This window comes from Aquarana catesbeiana, linkage group LG12, assembly GCF_042186555.1.
Source record: "Aquarana catesbeiana isolate 2022-GZ linkage group LG12, ASM4218655v1, whole genome shotgun sequence".
Lineage (NCBI taxonomy): Eukaryota > Metazoa > Chordata > Amphibia > Anura > Ranidae > Aquarana > Aquarana catesbeiana.
Window position 1 is genome coordinate 136,837,450 of NC_133335.1, and position 17,362 is coordinate 136,854,811.

Genomic DNA, 17,362 nt, shown 5'->3' on the forward strand with positions numbered 1-17,362 from the left:
TCATGTTACTGGGTTTAGTAACACTGTAAGACCTACATACATCTCAGTCAATTTGGGATTCATTTTAGGGATTACGTTGCAGAGTGTCACATTTGTGTCACTGTAAAGTAATTATTACATCACTGTGTTAATATCATTGGTAGGGCTTGTATTTTAGTTAAAGTGACAGTTTCCCTTTAACCTAGGCACTGTGGAACAGGAGTAGAACTGTGGTTCGTAGTTTACTCCTTGTTTTCAAATATAACAAGACTGAGAACCAATAAAACCAAACAAGTCTTCTGAGCCTTTTCCACACATATGAAAGAAAAAAATTTACTGCTACTGAGAAAGTTTGGAAGCTGCCCTTCTCAAAGTACTTCATCTTTGGATGTCTTGCTGATGCAGTGGTTTGTCTTTAGAACAAGCATGCAGTTTAGAATCTCTGGCTTTTTGACTTTGCTCTGCATGTTTCACTTATGGCACTATATCTACTTGTTTCACAAAAAGTATTGATTTTTCCGTCAGCCAAGTAGAAGTTTATACAGAGGGAGGTCATAAATGTCAGCCCGTGAAAATTATCTTTTAAAGTAGTTTAGTTTAAGTGGTTCTAAAGCTGGGTACACACTATCAGTTTTGTTTTTTTTTGTTTTTTTTTTTTTAGTTCAACCCCGTGGGTTGTACAAAAAAACCTGTCGGGTCGGGTCGGAGCCACTGTACTAACCATGCAAGGTTAGTTCAGCGATCTCCACTGCTGAACTGTTGTGTACTGACAGGGGGATGGCCATAAGCCAGCTAAACGTCCGGCTTCTTGTCGGGCCAAATGTTGGCTATTTTTATTTTTTTTAAACAGCCGTTGTCCCTGGCATTAAGCCTGTGTGTACCCAGCTTAAGCCCTCATGCACACTAGAAAGCTAAATACTGCTATAAAAACGCTGGACAACAACCGCTAATGTTTTAGCATTTTTTCCAGCATTTAGCAGTGTTTAGCCTAGTGTGTAAGCTACATTTAATAGCTGCAGCAATAAGGAGCAGGGCCACTGGTGTCCTTAAAGAGGAAGTAAACCCTGATGGGTTTTACTTCCTCTTTGTTTCCCTGCAAAGGTAAAGCATAATGGGCTACTATGCATCGCATTGTAGCCCATTATGTGTCACTTACCTGACACAGCAGCCTGCGAAGTCACCGCTGTCCCCTCTTCCACTGAGCGTCCATCTTCCTTCCGGGTATCGCGGCTCCGGCGCTGTGATTGGCCGGAGCCGCAATGACGTCACTCCCGCGCATGCGTGCGGGAGCCACCACTAACGGCACAATCGCCGTTAGAAACGCCACTTCGCCGTAGACATCGGTGCCTGTCTTTTGCAAATATCTCCTAAACCGTGTACTACTGCCGGCATTACAAAATTGTGAAAAAATGTCCTGGGGGTCCCCCCCCCCAATCCATACTAGGCCCTTTGGGTCTGGTATGGATTTTAAGGGGAACCCCCACAACAAAATGTAAAAGGGTGTCCCCTTAAAATCCATACCAGACCCTTATCCGAGCATGCAGCCTGGCAGGCCAGCAAAGGGAGAATTAGCAAGCTAACCCTACCCCACCCCTCCTAAAACATACCAGGCTACATTCCCTCAACATAGGGGGATGCTTTTGAGGCAGGGCGTAGATCCATCATAAATTACGCCACTCGCCGCCACAGCCGACCCAAATAAAAATAAAACCTCTGGTCCCAATGACCCCATTGAAAATTTTCTCTTTTTTCGGGTCTGCGGTGGTGGCGGGAGATGTCTTTTTCTTTTTTTATTAAAGGACTTGTCAGAAACTTGTGGTGTTTTGTGTTTTTAGTTGATTTTTTATTTTTTTTTATTTTACACTCTTGGTAAATGAGTAGGGGTACTATGTACCCCATACTTATTCACATGGGGGGCAAGATCTGGGGGGCCCCCTTAGGTAAAGCGGTCTTATCGGAATCTGGAAGCCCCCTTTACTCCACCCACCGACCCCCAAAAACACCGGCCAGGGTTGTGGGGACAAGGTGCTTTTGGGGGGGGGGGGCAGATCCCCCACTGCCCCAAAGCACCCCACCTTGTTGGGCATGTGACCTAGTATGGTTCATGGCATGGGTGCTCCCCTGAAAACCGAATTGGGGGGGGCGATCTTAAAATCCATACCAGACTCAAAGGGCTGTATTTTTTACATTTTTGTATTGAAATGATTTTATTTTATTATTTTACATTTAGTTGTCAGCGGGAAATCCCGTTGAAAGCTAATGACTCATCCATTGTTAAGGACATGGCCGCTGGCTTCCAGGGCTGCGCCTAAACAACCTGCTAATCACTGGTTGTTAACCACTTCAGCCCCGAAAGATTTGGCTGCCCAATGACCAGGCCATTTTTTTCGATTCGGCACTGCGTCGCTTTAGCTAACAATTGTGCGGTCGTGCGAGGCAAAATTGTTGTCCTTTTTTTTTATCCCCCACAAATAAAGCTTTCTTTTGATGGTATTTGATCGCCTCTGCGGTTTTTATTTTTTGCGCTATAAACAAAAGAAGAGCCACAAATTTGAAATAAACACAATATCTTTTACTTTTTGCTATAATAAATATCCCACATTTTTTTTCTCAAAAAAACAAATTTTTTCCTCAGTTTAGGCCGATATGTATTCTTCTACATATTTTTCGTAAAAAAAATTGCAATAAGCATATATTGATTTGTTTACGCAAAAGTTATAACGTCTACAAAATAGGGGATAGATTTATGGCATTTTTATTATTTATTTTTTTTACTAGTAATGGTGGTCTGCGATTTTTATCGGGACTGCGACATTATGGCGGACATATCGGACACTTTTGACACATTTTTTAAACCATTGACAATTATACAACTATCAGTGCTATAAAAATGCACTGATTACTGTGTAAATGTCACTGGCAGGGAAGAGGTTAACACTAGGGGGCGATCAAGGGGTTAACTGTGTTCCCTATGTGTGTTTCTAAGTGTGGGGGGATTGGACTGTCTATGAGGAGAGAGAGATCAGTGTTCATACATAGTATGAACACACGATCTGTCTCCTCTCCCCTGAAAGAACCGGGATCTGTGTGTTTACACACACAGATCCTGGTTCTCGCTCTGTCACAATCGCGGGAGCCCGGCGGTCATCGCGTCCACTGGGCACACGCCGCGGGCGCGCGCCTCTGGCGGCATGCCCATGCCCCTAGTGGCCAAAAGGCGAAGCGTCGTAAGGTAACGTTGTTTCGCCCAGCCGTGCCATTCTGCCGCAGTAAAACTGCGTCCGCTGGTCGGCGAGCAGTAAAGGGCGCCGGCGGCCTCCACATCAACAAACAAGATCTACTAATTACCAACAATACAGACCTGATCACGGGTGTGGAAATATGGGGCAATTTAAGAAACCGCTATCACAGGTCAATTGGCTTCAGTATAAACACACAATAGGAAACACAAGGGGAACACAAAGACACTGAATTTTAAAAGAGCCAAGTTCCCTAAACTACCAACCTTGCTGGAAGATATAAATTGGGATAAAATCTTAGAAACGCTGAGGAGAGATGGGTTTGCTTTTAAGAGCATATTAAATAAGGGCATTAGCCAGTGCATCCCATTGGGAAATAAATGTAAAGAGTGAACAAAAGTCCTGGATGGCTTAACTCTAATGTAAAAATGCATATAAAGGCAAAGGAGAAGTCCTTCAAAAAATACAAGGCTGTGAGATCATCATCAGCATTCAGACTTTACAAAGAATGCAACAAGATATGTAAGGGTGCAATTAGGGCGGCTGTCACGGAAGGTCCCACACTCCGCTTGAGTGCTTCCGTCATATACCGCTTCCTAAGTTCTGGAACACGAGTCCAATGGATCTGGCCATAGGAACCCCAAGAACTAGACAACACCAGTCTTGGAGTACATCAGAACTGTTTTTTATTTGAGATATCACACACATTTATACACCAGGCTGACTCAAAGCTAACCTAATTAACATGAGCTAATTATCTCATCCTTTATACAGCCTAGGTGGCTGAGACATGACCTTTCGCCCAGACTTGTGGTCACCGAGCTTCACACAGGAATATAAACACAATAGCTGGAGCTAATTACAATTAACAATACAAACATAACCTAATTAACCTAATTAACATGAGCTCCAATAGGAGTCGTCCCGTCTCCTACATTGTATAGAGGACAATGTGATCAGCTCATTCAATTAACACACATTACCATAAACATCAACACAGGGTTAATTAGAACAAACAACAATGAGTTGAATACCTTTAGAACCTAGACTAAACTTATTTACATTAAACCCATTATAGCTGACATCAGACAGGTGAGTGGAGATGACGACATTAGCATCTCCTCACAGGATGTGTCCCAACAGTATAATTCAGTCTTATCATTCTAATATGGCATATAACGGGTTCCAGAGTCTGTGTGTTTTGGGGGGACATGGAGCTGAATCCAAAGTAACACCAACCCCAGGGTCCCCAGGCATACAGCTCACAGAGAGCACCATTCCCCCAAATGCTAGGGCCCATAATCGGTGGGCAACAGGCTTGCATACAGTCCTCTCCAACAGCCTCTGTTCTGGCTAGGTCTGTGACATTTCTCCCCTTTCGGCAGGAGACTAACACAGGAGGAGACCCCAGACGGGTTGACTCCGAAGTTAGTAAACAGCTCCAGTCCTCTACTGCCTGTACCCACACAGTACCCCAAATAAATTGTTCCAAACAAAGCATTACTCACCCAGCCAACCTCTGCCTCTCTCAGAGAACATATCTGCCGCTGGGGAGAGGCCTGGACTGGCCTTTCTCCCTGGAATCCTTTCTGCCGCTGGAGAGAGGACAGGGTGTCTGGGCTCACTCTGTCATGCTGTTGGGGATCTGGGCCCACTGCCCAGCATCCCTGGGGGTATACAGGTGGAGACTGAAGTCCCATCCACCTTCACAGGAAATCCATCCTCTGTTAGTTGAGGGCAGAGTCCAGCAGTCCTCGGCCCTGTTGCCAGCCCTTCTGCTGGAAACCCCACACCATCTGTTCCGGCTAACTGTTGGAGAGGGAGGCCGACTGCCCCGCCTCCCTGGAACTCTGTAGTTGTTGCCGGTGCTGGGCAGAGGTTGGTAGCACTCTGCCCTGTTGCCAGCACTTCTGCTGGGGACTCCGCATCCTCTGCTCCGGCTAACTGTTGGGGCAGGAGGCTGGCTTCCTCCACTCCCAAACTGTGTAGCTGCCATTGGGGAGGTGAGCTGGCTGCTTCCTTTTCCATTCCCTCATCTGGCTGCTGGGATGACATGTCGATGGTACTGTCTCCCAGGTACACGGATCTTTGCTGGGGAGGAAAGCCCACTTCCTCCACCCTGGCCAACTGTTGGGGAGGGACAACACACACCTCCTCTCCCTTCTCCCCCTGTATCTGCTGCTGGGAAGTGATTGCCATCTTCTCACCCTGAGCCTCCACAATTGCTGCAGGTGTGGGGCAGAGGTCTTGGACCCTCTGTCCGGTTGCCAGCACTTCTGCTGGGGGTTTTCCAGGTGGTTCCTCCTCTACAGAAACGTCTATTAAATCCCCAGTCTCTGGAATTGGTAAAAGTGTGGGACAGAGGTCTTGGACCCTCTGTTCAGTTACCAGATCTTCAGCTGGAGAAGTTTGTTTTAATTCCATAGATGCTGCTGGTAGAAAATCACATGTCCCTGTCAGTGTTGTGGGAGAAAGGCCGACTACCTCTTCTCTCAAGAAGGCCGAAGCCACTGTTGGTGCTGGGCAGAACACAGTGAACTTTGGCCCTGATAGCAGCTCTTCTGCTGGAGGCTCATCAGGTTGTTTTTCCTCAGCAAAAAAGTCTATCAAATCCCATGTCTCTGCAACTGATGTCTGGGGATAGAGGTTCACCATCTCCTGTCCATGGAAGCCAGAAGATGCTATCATTTCTGGGCAGAGGTTAGCAGAGCTCTGCCCTGTTGTCAGCACTTCAGGTTTGGGGACGGCAATCTCCGGATTTTCCACTGCCGATTCTCTGGCATGCTGCTGAACTTGTTCTAGCAGTTTCCTGTATGCCCTTTCCAGATGCTGTTCCTTCCTTAGCAAATGGTCCAGATCAGGTTTGAGCTCTGAGACCCCTGCAAGACCGAGCATAGACTCTCTATAGTCTCTCAGGTCCTCAAGGTCAGGTTCCCCTTCATCGCCAAACATAAAAAGATCTGTAAGGTTCTCCCACAGCAATCCAGGGCCGCCAAAGTCATATCCCTCCGGAGAGCATTCTGTTGTCTCCCCTAAATATCCTTCCTCTGCGTGCCATTGCAGAGCCTGATAATGATTGTCCAGCTCTATCTCCTGCTGGACCAACCTGTCCAACTCAGTCACCCATTGCTCCTGGGGCTGCTCTCCCAGGAATGCCATCCACAATGCCCGTTGGTCACTGGCCTGTTGCTCTTGGGTTGGAAAGCACTTGCCCTGTTTTATACCAGCGAGACGGAGGGCTGCAATCCAGAGCTCCACCCGAATCAGCTGCCTGAGCTCCAGGTATTCATCCTCAGACACAGTCCTGGTGTACGTTGAAAGGATGATCCGCAGCAGCCCCGGGAATTCTGATGCCAGGTCCATATCTCCGCTGGGGTGACTGAAGTCTGCTATGCTGATCTTGGATCCATTTGGAGGTTTGGATGTCCCAGACTTCAGGAAGCTATCCCACTGCTGCCACCAATGTCACGGAAGGTCCCACACTCCGCTTGAGTGCTTCCGTCATATACCGCTTCCTAAGTTCTGGAACACAAGTCCAATGGATCTGGCCATAGGAACCCCAAGAACTAGACAACACCAGTCTTGGAGTACATCAGAACTGTTTTTTATTTGAGATATCACACACATTTATACACCAGGCTGACTCAAAGCTAACCTAATTAACATGAGCTAATTATCTCATCCTTTATACAGCCTAGGTGGCTGAGACATGACCTTTCGCCCAGACTTGTGGTCACCGAGCTTCACACAGGAATATAAACACAATAGCTGGAGCTAATTACAATTAACAATACAAACATAACCTAATTAACATGAGCTCCAATAGGAGTCGTCCCGTCTCCTACATTGTATAGAGGACAATGTGATCAGCTCATTCAATTAACACACATTACCATAAACATCAACACAGGGTTAATTAGAACAAACAACAATGAGTTGAATACCTTTTAGAACCTAGACTAAACTTATTTACATTAAACCCATTATAGCTGACATCAGACAGGTGAGTGGAGATGATGACATTAGCATCTCCTCACAGGATGTGTCCCAACAGTATAATTCAGTCTTATCATTCTAATATGGCATATAACGGGTTCCAGAGTCTGTGTGTTTTGGGGGGACATGGAGCTGAATCCAAAGTAACACCAACCCCAGGGTCCCCAGGCATACAGCTCACAGAGAGCACCATTCCCCCAAATGCTAGGGCCCATAATCGGTGGGCAACAGGCTTGCATACAGTCCTCTCCAACAGCCTCTGTTCTGGCTAGGTCTGTGACAGCGGCTAAGACAGAACCCGAAAGTCACCTAGCAAAGGAGAGCAAAAAAAAGAAGCCAAAAAAATCTAAAAAAATTCTTTAAGTATATAAACAGTAAAAAAGGGAGGACAGGCCATATTGGCCCCCATAAAGAATGAGGAAGGACATCTGGTTACAAAGGATGGGGAGATGGCGAAGGTATTGAATTTATTCTTCTCCTTAGTCTTCACGAGGGAATCTGGGGGCTGCAGTGACCAAAACGACAGTGTTTGTCCTCATGGCACATCACAGGAAGCACCCTCATAGCTAACAGAGGACAGAATTAGAATGAGACTAGAAAAATGTAACATTAATAAGTCACCGGGATCAGATAGCTTGCACCTGAGGGTCCTTAACCACTTGCCGACCTCCTCACGCAGATATACTGCGGCAGAATGGCACGGGCAGGCAGAGTAACATATGGGTACGTTACTCCCCTCCAACAGGCGGGGGGGCACGATTGCGCCCCCCCCCCCGTGCCCGTGGCGGTCGGCATTGTTCCAGGAGCGATCCATCCTGAGGGGGAGGCCACTGATTCATGGCCATCCCCTCGCGATCGCTCCTGGCAAGTGAGAAGCTTCCTCTGCTTCTGTAATGTAAACAGAAGCAGAGGAAGTGATGTCATCTCTCCTCGTGCAGCCTTTTCCTTCCGGCTTCCGAGGAGAGAAGACATCTACTGTGAGTCTGCACCAGCACTATACTGACACTAGCACACATAGGCACATAAACCCCCCCCTTGCACCCCCTATCACAGTGACACCAATATCGTCTTTTATTTTTTTTACTGCATTAGTGTCATTTGTGACTGTTATAAGTGGTAGGGCAGTTTGTGGTAGGCCCCTTTAGGTCTAGGGTACCCCCCTAATAAAGGTTTAACCCCTTGATCACCCCCCAGTTAACCCCTGTCGCCAGTGTCACTAAGATCTTTTTTCTGATCGCCGTATTAGTGTCACAGGTGATGCTAGTTAGCCAGGTAAGTATTTGGGTTCACCGTCAGCTTTTTATAGCGTCAGGTACCCCCATATACTACCTAATAAAGGTTTTAACCCCCTGATTGCCCCCTAGATAACCCTTTCACCAGTGATCACCGTATAAGTGTTACAGGTGACGCTGGTTGTTTTTTTGTTTTTTTTGTTTTTTTTTTTTTACCCGTCATTTATTACCCAATAAAGGCTTAACCCCCTGATCGCCTGGCGGGTGATATCAGTTAGGTTTTAGGGTCAGTTAGGGTCTGCGTCGCCCCAGGCAGCGTCAGATTTGTGCCAGTACCGCTCACACCCACGCACACAGCATACACCTCCTTTAGTGGTATAGTATCTGAACGGATCAATATCTGATCTGATCAGATCTATACTAGCATCCCCAGCAGTTTAGGGTTCCCAAAAACGCAGTGTTAGCAGGTTCAGCCCAGATACCTGCTAGCACCTGCGTTTTGCCCCGCCCATCCCAGCCCACCCAAATGCAGTATCGGTCGATCACTGTCACTTACAAAACACAACACACATAACTGTGAGTCTCACTAGTGTACCAGTAAATTTAGAGCCCAAAATGGCAAATCAAAGGTACACTAGTGAAGAGGCCTACACATTTCTGAGCATGACAGATAGTGAAGAGGAAGTCACTCATCTGTCAGATTCAGACTCAGAATAGGATCCTGTAGACGACAGCGGCTCCATGACAGATAGCTCTAACGACAGAGTTGTGGTCCCTGCCAAGGTCAGGCGTACCAGCCCCCGATCTTCTTCTGCTGTTGAGGTGCAAGAACCGCAGGGCTCTCGTATGGAGCAGAGAAGTACTAGTGCCGCTCATCCTGCTGAACTGGCAAGCACCAGCAGCCTAGTACACCCTGGTCGTAGTCAAACCAGCACTGCAGTAACACGTGGTGATGTGGCAAGTCCCATAAGTGCAGTTCAAGCTGGTGAGGTGGCAAGCACAAGTTGTGTCCTGCTGCAACCAAGAAGACAAAGTCAGGCCCGTCAAGCCCATAGTGCCCTTCCTGCTGCATTCGCCAATCTTAATTTGGAGCCCACCACTTCTGCAGCACCTGTACTTCCTCCATTCACTGGCCAACCCGGCATTCAAGTGGAAACAGTTGATTTTACATCACTTGATTTTTATTCGCTGTTTTTCACCAAAGATCTGTATAGATCTATTGTGGACCAAAGTCATTTGTATGCTGGTCAATACATTGCCGCTAATCCCCAGTCCTCCCTTGCCAGAGATTGTAAACAAATTACGGTTTCCGAATTTAAGACCTTTCTGCGCCTATCCCTCGACATGGGCATAGTTAAAATGAGTATGTTGCAATCATATTGGTCCACTGACCCAATTTACCATATGCCCGTGTTCTCTGCCTCTATGACCAGGGCACGATAAGAGCAGATCTTGCAGTTCATGCATTGCAACAACAATGAACTCTGTCGTCCTCGTGGAGACCCTGGATACGATCGGCTCTACAAAATATGACCCCCTCGTAAACCACGTCAACCAACGTTTTGCAGACTTGTTTACTCCCCATTAAGTTGTCTGCATTGATGAGTCCCTGATTAGGTTTTCTGGCCGCTTGTCTTTCAAACAGTATCTTCCCAGCAAGCGTGCCAGATACGGGGTCAAGATGTATAAGCTCTGTGAAAGGCCACAGGCTATACATATAGTTTTATGGTTTACGAGGGAAGACATAGTCAAGTAGAGCCGCCGAACTGCTCAGATTACATAGGGAGAGCTGGCAAGATTGTGTGGGTCTTGGTGTCACCCTTATTCGGACAGGGGTACCATTTGTATGTGGACAATTATTACACAAGTGTGCCACTTTTTAGTCACACGTTTGATCATCAGAGTGGAGCATGTGGCACCGTGCGACCTAATCGCCGGGGCTTTTCCCAGCGGCTTGTAGATTCCCGTCTTAGGCTGGGGGAGAGAGCCTACTTCAAGAGTAATAATTTGCTCGCTGTGAAGTGGAGGGATAATAAGAATGTTTTCGTTCGTACCTCCCTTCATGCAGACACGACGGTCCAAATTCCTACGGCGACTGGTGTTCTGGATAAACCCCTCTGTGTCCACGAATATAACCAAAATATGGGAGGGGGTTGGACCTCAACGACCAGTTGTTGGCGTCATACCTAGTTGCCCGTAAGGCCAGGCGCTGGTACAAAAAAGTGTCTATTTATTTCAATTGGCTTTGCTGAACGCTCATGTGCTATACAGAGCTTCAGGATGGACTGGATCCTTCCTTAAATTCCAGGAAGAGATCATCAGAGCCCTTCTGTTTCCAGACGGTGCTCCACCTCATCTTCCCAATTGTAATGCTTTCCGTCTATCTATTAAGTTCTTGTGGTAAAACCAAGGAAATTTAGACTTCTGAAGTGTATAAATGCTTTACTAAACAGGGAAAAATCTGCACATACAAACTGCAGGAAGCACAATACAACAAAACTTGTAGCTTAAAATATGCCTACAAATATAAGCATGTACAATATGTACACATTAAGTAAACTAAACCGTTACTCAATTTAGGGGTCAAGATGTCCTTCATAGTTCCTTGCTTAGAGTCCAACTCACAAAAGCGTCTCCAAAGTTATCAAGCTCCTCGCATCCATGTCTTCTTCTTTGACCTTCCAAACACGTTTCTTTCCAACTCTCCCCAAGCCCCTTCCACCTATTTCTTGCATACACCAACTTCTCCAAAACCTATCCATCTGGTTTATTTACATATAAATGGAGGGGGAAGGGCCTCTGTAAACATATGCTCTTACCAAACCTAACTCTCTATTATTGCTATCAAGACAATACAAATGGCCATAGCAACACACCAATCTAAATGCAGTAAGCCGGCTGCATGAGAGGCATTTTCTGTATGACCTCCCGAGTACCCCTACCCAACGAGCCCCCCAAAGAAGATGTGTCTGCAGCAAGCGCGGATATAGGCGTGACACCGGCTATTATTGTCCCTCCTGTCAATCCTGGTCTTTGCATTGGTGAATGTTTTGAAGGCTACCATACACTAGTTGAGTATTAGCATAGGGTACAGCACTGCACAGACTAGGACACACTTTCACAGGGTCTCCCAAGATGGCATCGCATTTTGAGAGACCCGAACCTGGAACCGTTACAGTTACAACAGTTGCAGGTACAAAAAAAAAAAGTGTAAAAAAAAAAAGTATTCTATTCTGCAATGTTTTATTGTTATGTTTTATCATGTTTGCTTTTCAGGTATGTAATTTTTTTTTTATACTTTACTGTTTACTGTGTTTTATTGTTAACCATTTTTTGTTTTCAGGTATGCCATTCAGCTGCAGCACGGATTTATTTATCTGGACAGCAACAGCGTTTGCTCCCACCATACATAAAGCTGTGACTCCAGCGCTGTAGGAGGTTATTTCACCACCACAGTTAAAAAATAGAGCATATATGCCGAAGCATGGGGGCAGCAGGGGTGGAGGAGCGATTTGCTCCTAACTTTTGCGGGCGGATGCCCCCATGCTTCGGCATATATATATTTTAGGCACAGATTGCGTTAAAAAATGTTTTATTTTTTACTATGTTTTTTTTTTGTATTTGCTTTGCAGGTATGGTATGTCTTCCTGTTATACTGTAATGTTACTTTGTTTTATTGTTAACCATCATTTGCTTAACAGGTACGCCATTCAGTTGCAGCGCAGATTTATTTATCTTGACAGCAACAGCGTTTGCTCCCACGATATATAAAGCCGTGACTCCAGCGCTGTCGGAGGTGATTTCACCACCACAGTTAAAAAAAGAGCATATATGCTGAAGCATGGGGGCAGCAGGGGTAGAGGAGTAATTTGCTCCTAACTTTTGGGGTGGATGCCCCCATGCTTCGGCCTATATTTTTTAGGCCATTCAGCTGCAGCACTGATTTATTTAGAGCCCTTTCACACTGGGACGGGGGCGGCGTAGGCGGCAAAATGCCGCTATTATTAGCGGCGTTTTACCGTCGGTATGCGGCCGCTAGCGGGGAGGTTTTGCCCCCCGCTAGCAGCCGAGAAAGGGTTAAATACCACCGCAAAGCGCCTCTGCAGAGGCGCTTTGCCGGGGGTATAGCCGCGCCGTCCCATTGATTTCAATGGGCAGGAGCGGTATACACACCGCTCCTTCACCGCTCCGAGGATGCTGCTGGCAGGACTTTTTTTACCGTCCTGCCAGCGCATCACTCCAGTGTGAAAGCCCTCAGGGCTTTCACACTGGAATGAAAGTAGCGGCACTTTCGGGTCGGTTTGCAGGCGCTATTATTAGCGCAATAGCGCCTGCAAACCGCCCCAGTGTGAAAGGGCTCTTATCTTGACAGCAACAGAGTTTGCTCCCACACTACATAAAGCTGGGTTTTCTCTGGCTCTCCTGTCCCAACAGGGACCTGAGAATGCAGCCGGTGGTTCCGCCAGCTGACTATAGAGCTGATCAGAGATCAGAATGGCTCCAATCATCTTTATGGCCTAAGAAACCGGAAGCTACAAGCATTTTATGACTTAGATTTCGCCGGATGTAAACAGCGCCATTGGGAAATTGGGACCCCAATTTTTTCAAAAAAGAGTACTTGTCACTACCTATTGCTATCATAGAGGATATTTACATTCCCTGAGATAACAATAAAAATGATTTAAAAAAAAAAAAATGAAAGGAACAGTTTAAAAATAAGATAAAAAAGCAAAAAAAAAAAAAAAAAAAGCACCCCTGTCCCCCCCTGCTCTCGCGCAAAGGCAAACGCAAGCTGTGGTAAGTAATTTTCTTGCAAAAAAAAATATTTTTTCATGTAACCAAAAAGTGTCAGAAAGGGCTTTGTCTTCAAGTGGTTAGAAGAGTGGGTGATGTGTGACATAAGCTTCTAAATGTTGTGCATAAAATTCCAGGACAGTTCAAATCCCCCCCAAATGACCCCATTTTGGAAAGTAGACACCCCAAGCTATTTGCTAAGAGGCATGTCGAATCCATGGAATAATTTATATTTTGACACAAGTTGCGGGAAAAGACAAATTTTTTTTTTTTTTTATTTTTTTTTTTTTTTTGCACAAAGTTGTCACTAAATGATATATTGCTGAAACATGACATGGGCATATGTGAAATTACACCCCAAAATACATTCTGTTGCTCCTCCTGAGTACGGGGATATCACATGTGTGAGACTTTTTGGGAGCCTAGCCGTGTACGGGACCCCGAAAACCAAGCACCGCCTTCAGGATTTCTAAGGGTGTAAATTTTTTATTTCACTCCATACACTCACTGGCCACTTTTATTAAGTACAGCTGTTCAATTGCTTGGTAACAAAAATTGCTAATCGGCCAATTACATGGCAGTGACTCAATGCATTTAGGCATCTAGACGTAGTGAAGAGGACTTGCTGAAGTTCAAATCAAGCATTAGAATGAGGAAGAAAGGGGATTTAAGTGACTTTGAACGTGGCATAGTTGTTGGTGCCAGACAGGCTGGTCTGAGTATTTCAAAAACTTCTGATCTACTGGGATTTTCACGCAAAAACATCTCTATGGTTTACAGAGAATGGTCCGAAAAAGAGAAAATATCCAGTGAGGGGAAGTTGTGTTGATGAAAAAAATGCCTTGTTGATGTCAGAGGAGAATGGGCAGACTGGTTGAAGATGATAGAAAGGCAACAGCAATTCAAATAACCACTCGTTACAACCAAGGTGTGCAGAATACCATCTCTGAAAGCACAACACATTGAAGCTTGAAGCAGATGGGCTACAGAAGACCACACCGGGTGCCACTCCTAAGAACAGGAAACTGAGGCTACAATTTGCACAGGCTCACCAAAATTGGACAATAGAAGATTGGAAAAAACGTTGCCTGATCTGAGTCTCGATTTCAGCTGCGACATTCAGATGGTAGGGTCAGACTTTGGCATAAACAACATGAAAGCATGGATCCATCCTGTCTTGTATCAACGGTTCAGGCTGGTAGTGTGTTGGATATTTTCTTGGCACATTTTGGGCCCCTTATTACCAATTGAGCATCGTTTAAACGCCAGGGCCTACCTGAGTATTGTTGCTGACCATGTCCATCTCTTTGATTACAGTGTACCCATCTTCTGATGGCTCCTTCCATCAGGATAATGCACCATGTCACAAAGGTCAAATCATCCCAAACTGGTTTCTTGAACAAGATCATGACTTCACTGTACTCCAATGGCCTCCACAGTCACCAGATCTCAATCCAATAGAGTTCCTTTGGGATGTGGGGGAACAGGAGATTTGCATCATGGATGTAGCCGACAAATCTGCAGCAACTGCATGATGCTATCATGTCAATATGGACCAAAATCTCTGAGGAATGTTTCCAACATCTATTTTAATTGTTTTACCACGATAAATTAAGGCAGTTCTAAAGGAAAAAGGAGGGTCCAACCCGGTACTAGCAAGGTGTGCTTAATAAAATGGCTGGCGAGTGTAGATAGGTTCTCTGTTAATCCTCTCCTTCCCAACAGGAGGTTGTCAATAAGGATGTATAAAAAAAGCTGTCTCTGCTGTCAATAGCTTAAGAGATGTCGCTGCTTCTACACAGAGAGCAGTGGTCTATATCTGCAGCTTCCTGCCTGGAGTAGAGGATTGTGTGCTGGTGCTGGATTTAGTTAAAGAACAGGACTTGCATATTTAGCTTTTTGCTGTACATTTGCTATATCTGCCTACTTATGTACCTACCTATATTGGCATGTACACATTTTTGGCCTGGTTTAGCAAGAAACCTTATTTGGGCTGTAAACATTAAAGCAGAACTTCATCCTGAAAGTGAAGTTCTGTGTTGATACTCCCTCTCTTTTGCAGGTTTGTTGTTTTTATGGGAGGGGGTGGGGGTACTTTTTTTTTTTTTTTACAAGAGGGGGTAAGGGTACCTCCACTCTGGCATAGGCGATTGGAGCGGAATTTACAGTATTTGCAGCTGCTGACTTTTTTGACTGAAGATCCTCTTTTAACCACCTCCCGTCTGCCATATAGTAAAATGATGGGCGCAAGGTGGCTCTCTCGTTCTGTGACAAATTCATATGATGTCGTCCCAGTCTCGCGGCGCTTGCATGCCGGGGTGCACGGCGGTCGGTGACGCTCAGCGCATCCCCAATCTAAGTAAAGAGCTGACGACGAGGCTCTTTACCCATGTGATCAGCTGTGTCCAATCACAGCTGATCACATGTAAACACGGAAATGCTGGTTATTGGCTTTCCTGTCCTCACATTGACAGCGTGTGAGGAGAGGAGAGACAATCAGTGGCATTTCCTCAAGGGGAGACCTGTACAGATAATCAGGGCACTGATTAAATGTGCCCAAGTTATCAGTGCAGCCCCAACAGTGCCCATCAGTGATGCCAGTCCTTTCAGTGCCGCCCATCAGTGCTGCATATTAGTGCTCATCAGTACTGCCTCATCAGCACACACCAGTGAAGGACAAAAATTACTTATTTACAAAATTTTCAAACAGAAAAATTTTAACCAAAAAAAAAAAAAAAAAACCCAGTGGTGATTAAATACCACCAAAAGAAAGCTCTATCTGTCCAAAAAAAAAAAAATGATAAAAATTGTCATTCAAAGTGTTACAGCGCTGAAAGCTGAAAATTGGTCTGGGCAGGAAGGGGGTGAAAGTGGCCATTATTGAAGTTGTTAAGAGTGTAGTAGTTACTTTTTAAGGTATTGGCTAAGATTGAATTTGGAACATAGTGCAGATCTGCATTGTTTCTTTCATTTATAAGAGCATGATGTCGTTGTGGCCATGAATGGCTAACATGAAACTTTGGAGGGGAACAGAGTAATGCTGGCCATTTATGCATTAAAAACAATTGTTTTGAGTAAAGAATCCTATCTTATGGACATTGATTGTACATAATGGGTAATTGTTTATATAGTTTTCATGAAAAAGGAATATTCTTCTGGAAAATCCGAATAGATTAGACAAAGTTGGCATTTTCTTGTTATGCCATGCAATTTGTTTGGCCAGCTTATGAAAAAGTCATTTCAGGCTGTGAATGTGTGCAGGCTATACAGATCTATGACAAAACTATATACACTATACAGTATATTGTTCTGAACTAGACACACCAGTCAAGTAGAATTGTGAAGTAAGTGCCGCCTTCTTTATAAATCTGCATTCTCCTTTTTTTCTTTTTTTTTTCTTTAGCTTCTATCTAAGGGGGCATTTGGGTACTTGTTGCCCATCATGTCTTTTGTTTTAGCCTGGCTGGAGACATGGTTTCTGGATTTCAAGGTTCTTACGCAAGAGGCCGAGCAGGAGAGATGTAAGTACGCACTCAATTGAGGAGCATGTATTTGGGGTTCACAGCCTGTTGCCTTTCCCAATGTCCTGCAGTCAACTAAGTGTTAAAAGAGAGAGTCAAGAATTTACATCTGCGTGAATCTGAGTCTCTTAATCTGCTATAACAACTTGACCTCTCAGAGATAAGTGTGTGAGCTGTTATTTAGTTGCATTTTCATCCTGTAAAAACTGAAATGTTGGCTTAAGTGTCAGGCTGGAAGCCCTGCTTGGCGGTTGACCTGTCTCTTGCCTGAGTTTAAGGCAAAGTCTACTTTTCCAGGCAGAATTTCACTTTTCATAATGAATAGAAGCATTTTCTGTCTTTTCTGCCCATGCCATCCCAGTGTGATTATCTCTATCTCTATTACCTAGTCCATGGCAGCTTTGAATCTGCACCCTCTCTATTTATAATTTTAAAAAATGCATTCTGAGCCCGGACTTCCTTTAGCATCATGTGACTATTTAGGAAACTTCATAACCCATCATGCACTGCCTTACTGCATCACATAATAGGACACGTTTACCTTCCTGGTTCAGACCTCCCTTATTACTATACCAACTCTTTTTTTTTTATTTCCACCCAC

At 45.1% G+C, this 17,362-nt stretch overlaps 1 protein-coding gene across 4 annotated transcripts in view; it reads left to right on the forward strand.

The window, feature by feature from the left end:
- Positions 1-17,362, forward strand: part of STARD3 (StAR related lipid transfer domain containing 3) — a 152,646-nt gene that overhangs the window by 60,103 nt on the left and 75,181 nt on the right. For all 4 annotated transcript variants that reach the window (XR_012236931.1, XM_073608357.1, XM_073608355.1 and 1 more), the window contains one exon: positions 16,644-16,761. Coding sequence is in view for 3 of the 4 variants with exons in the window: in XM_073608357.1 (XP_073464458.1) it covers positions 16,644-16,761 (118 nt within the window). In the remaining variant the exon portion in view is untranslated. The remainder of the gene's footprint in view (positions 1-16,643; positions 16,762-17,362) is intronic.